This window comes from Guillardia theta (assembly GCF_000315625.1).
Source record: "Guillardia theta CCMP2712 unplaced genomic scaffold GUITHscaffold_4, whole genome shotgun sequence".
NCBI lineage: Eukaryota > Cryptophyceae > Pyrenomonadales > Geminigeraceae > Guillardia > Guillardia theta.
The window spans coordinates 82,237-86,108 of NW_005434670.1; the positions used below are offsets into that span (position 1 = coordinate 82,237).

Below are 3,872 nucleotides of genomic sequence, written 5' to 3' on the forward strand. Positions count from 1 at the left end.
GCACGGGTAGAGGATCGTGTTCCTGCATGCGAACAGATTCTCTCAGAAGGAGGAGGAGGAGGAGGAGGAGGAGGAGAGAGTTTGGAGATCCAAGGTTGAGATGATCGAGAAAGAAAGGTGAGGAAAGTCAGAGCAGCAATGGAACCACAAAAAACAGAAATGAAAGCGAGAGGAAGTAGAGGTGGGAGGTAGACAAGGTGAAAGGCACAAGAAAGAATGAACAAGAGGAATGAGATGAAGAGAGACGAGAAGGAGGGGAAGGAGTGGTCCACTACAAGGACTTGAAAGCACCTGGTGCTGACCAATCTTTCCCAAGGAGGCAACCGCATTGTCTGTCGCGCTCTCCTTGTCCTTGGAACGCGCCCCTTCCTCTCTAGCGACGTGCAGCAGCGTCATGACGGCCTTGGCGGTGTAGGGGCTGAAACTTGGGCCGCCGTTAAGGGCGCAGACTCCGATGCCGTAGAGAGCTGCTTGACGGAGCTCGTCGTCGAGCGAGGAGGCGTGTCGAAGCATCAGCGGCATGAAAGTTGCCACGTATCGCTCAGCGAAGGAGCCCGCGAGCTCGGCAACGTCGTCGATCATCGCCATGCCCAGCCGCTGCGAGGGGAGTGAGGCAAGCGCGAGGAGAGCAGGATTGAGAGAACAAGAGGAGAGGAGGGGAGGAAGGGAGGGGGGAGGGGGGGGAGGGAGAAACGGGAGGAAGAGGGGAGGACCTTGAAGGCGATGTGGGAATGATCGCCAAGCTTGTCAAGGAACCAGGGGAGGAGCTCCTCGAGGTAGGGGAAGAAACCGTTGTCGTGCGTCTCTATCAGCTTGCCGACCAAGTAGATGACCTGCGAACCCCAAGTGAGCGAGACGGAGGAAGAGACTCGAGAGGAGAGGGAAGGGAAACTGAGCCAGGAAGGTGAGAAAGGGGAGGGGCAGGAGGAACAGCAGATGGAAGTCAACGGAAGCGAGGAGGAGCAAGGACAGAGGAGGGGGGCCGTAGACTTTTCGCGCTGTTAGGGGAAAGAGCAGGAGGAGTTATGATAACCTCGTCGATCATTTCTGTCTCTGCAGCTATCGCCTCCCGTTCCTCCTGATCCTCGTCTTCGTCCTCCTCGTCCTCCGATTTGTCGCCTTGCAGAGTCTCCATCCTCTCGTTGGAGTCTTCGAGTAGCTGAAAACAAAATCAACCTCTTATTCTAATCGTTCTCCCCTCCCCCTCCTCGCTCTTGCTTCCTTCTCCCTTTCTCTTCGCTCTTCCTCCCCTCATCCTCTCCCCTTCGATGCCCTACCTGCTTCAGCGCCTTGGCCACCTCAGCCAGCTGGTCGGCATAGAGGCAGTTCCTTCCACAGGACTTGACGCACTGGGCGATGGCCCTGCACGTCTGAGCTTGAAGAGGCACTTCGGGCTCCACCAGCAGCGACTGCAGCAGAGCTGGGAAGGCGAAGCCGAGGACCTGCGTGACGATGCTGCGATCGGCCTGCTGCTTCTCCTGGTAGCTCACGGCCGCCTGCACCATCGCTGGCATGCTCTGGATGGCAGAGGATCGCACATCGTCGTGGTACCAGAAGGTGAGGAGAGGCTTCATCTCCCTGCCCACCTGCTCGAGGTAGGGGAAGAAGCCGTCCTCCAGCTGCTCGAGGTAGGTCACGAGCATCTGACATGCGTTGGCCTTCTCCTCCAGCGCGGAAGTCTTGATGCTGATCAGACTGTCGCCGACCTGAGTGGCAATGAGACAAGGCAGCCAACTAAGAGCCAGCAGGAAGAGCAGGGAGAGCAGGAGAAGGAGAGCAGAAGAGGGAGGAGCAAGAGCGAGAGGTGGATCAGGAGGACAAGGAAAAGGGATTCTGAGCTACCTGCACAACTTCCATTCCCTCCATATCATCGTTGTCTGCGGTGTCCCCGTCCTCTACTCTCACGTCCGGCTTGATCGCCACCGACCGAAGGAGGGAGGGAAGGATCGCCGGCAGGTAAGGCACAAACTCGCTCTTCAGTACCCGGCAGATTCTGCCGCAGGCCTGATGGAGGTAGGAGAGCTGAGGGTCGTCGGGGGGGAGCTCCTGCTCCTGCATGCTGAAGATGAGCTGCATCGTCTCCTTGGCGTCCTCTCTGAACTTCTCGGCCCCGACCGCCACCCCGATCAGGCTGATACACTCCATCGCCTTGCCTCGGATCTTCGCCATGCTCGCGTCCCCGGCTGACTTGGCCAGCAGTGACTTGAGGAATGGCATGAACTCCTGGTAGTACGGGATAAAGTGCTCCCCGACAGCGATCGCGATCGCCGCCACCGTCGTGATGGCCTGCTCGTTGGCCTGCTTGTGCGGTTGCTGCAGGAGATGCGCCAGTCTTTGGAGCAGGTGAGGGAGGTAGGGAGTCAGGAGCTCCTCCGACGCATGCTCGCAGAAGTTGATGGTAGCAGCAGCAGCATGCACGCTGACTCTCATGCTCGGCTCTTGTGTGGTGTCCATAGCGCTGATGAGGGCCGGGAGGATCGTGTCATGGAACTGCTTCTGGATGGCGGGGCCGAGGTCCGTGCTCAGCTGCCCAATGCAGTTGATGGCGACCCATCGGACCCGCACGAAGTCGTCGCGAAGCAGAGGAGTTATAAGCCCGACGACTCCCGCCAGGTGTTTCTTCATCACCTTGTAGCTTCCTTCCCCGATCTGCGAGATGCAGTAGAGCGCACACATCCGGTACCTCCAGTCCTTGTCTGCGATGAAGTCCGGGATGAAGGAGAATGCAGCTGGCAGCATCTTTGCCCCTCCTATCGCCACCGCCAGTCTGTCGAGGGCCTCAAGACCCTGCTCGAAGAAGCCCTGCAGCTCCTCATCCACATCGTCCTCGTCCTCCCACCTGCGGCCCTAGTCAGCGAGAGCGAGCAACAGGTAGGGTGTGACGTCACCGGTTCCATCGTTCGAGGTCGATCTTTGTGTCCAGCCCCTCGACGATGAGGACGAGCGACACAGCTACGATGTCCTTGAGCAGGTTCTCCGAAGACTTGATCATGGCTGGCGCCTTCTCCGCGAGCTCGACAAGGAACTCGAGGGCGAGACGACGAGTAGCCGGCTCGAGGTTCCTGTTCATGGTGATGTGCTGAAGCATGGCTGAGGAGATCTCCTGCATGGCATGTGTGAGATGTGTAGCGAGCAAGACGATAAGAAACCTTCAGCTGCGGTTTGAAGAAGCGAGGATTGACTTGAACGATCTCAATCAATACGTCCAGGCCAGCACGCGCATTGTACTCGTCCCCTTGCACGGCTGACCCGATAGCTGCCAGCATCCTTGACAGCAGCGCCTGAGCAGGCTTCATCTGCTTGTTGGTAGAGCAAGAGGAGAGAAAGGAGGAGATGGCCTTCAACCCTGACACCTGCACGCCACAGCTGCGGTCTTGCAACGCGTTCTCAAACAGAGGATGGAGCTCCTCGTCGAACTTCATCAGGTCGCTGCCGGCATGGCCGAGGACAAGGGAGAGCATGTAGAAGCCAAGCTCCTTCTTGTTCGAGTCCTCGTGCTTGCACATCTCATACAGGGTAGGAAGAAGTTGCGGCCACTTGCCATCGTTGGCAGCGAAGGATATCGCGCCGACAACGTTGGCGACCTTCCTTAAAAAGGGGGCAGAGGACTCTGCTTTGAGAGCATCCAGCAATCGTGATTGTAAATCTTCCTTCGTACTTGTAGAGAGTTTCTCCCAAACTTCCGATAGAGTTGATCTCGCCAGAACGGCGGCCATAGTCTTTGACTCTTCACTCTCACCCTGAGCGATCTCTTGTATCAGAGCCGTGCATGTGGCATCAGGCATTTCAGTCTTGATCTCTTCGTACTTCTTCTCGGCCTCTTTGCGGATCTCATTCTCAGAAGACATGAGGGACTTCATAAGGTCCTTCCA

The 3,872-nt window shown here is 57.5% G+C and overlaps 1 protein-coding gene across 1 annotated transcript in view; it reads right to left on the bottom strand.

Annotated features, from left to right (window-relative positions):
- GUITHDRAFT_41061 (hypothetical protein) overlaps positions 1 to 3,872 on the bottom strand; it is a gene marked incomplete at both ends in the record, with an annotated part of 7,886 nt that extends 4,014 nt beyond the window's left edge. The window contains 7 exons of the mRNA XM_005840846.1: positions 292 to 597; positions 714 to 833; positions 1,034 to 1,159; positions 1,278 to 1,706; positions 1,843 to 2,839; positions 2,889 to 3,103; positions 3,150 to 3,872. Of these exons, the coding sequence (XP_005840903.1) occupies positions 292 to 597; positions 714 to 833; positions 1,034 to 1,159; positions 1,278 to 1,706; positions 1,843 to 2,839; positions 2,889 to 3,103; positions 3,150 to 3,872 (2,916 nt within the window). The remainder of the gene's footprint in view (positions 1 to 291; positions 598 to 713; positions 834 to 1,033; positions 1,160 to 1,277; positions 1,707 to 1,842; positions 2,840 to 2,888; positions 3,104 to 3,149) is intronic.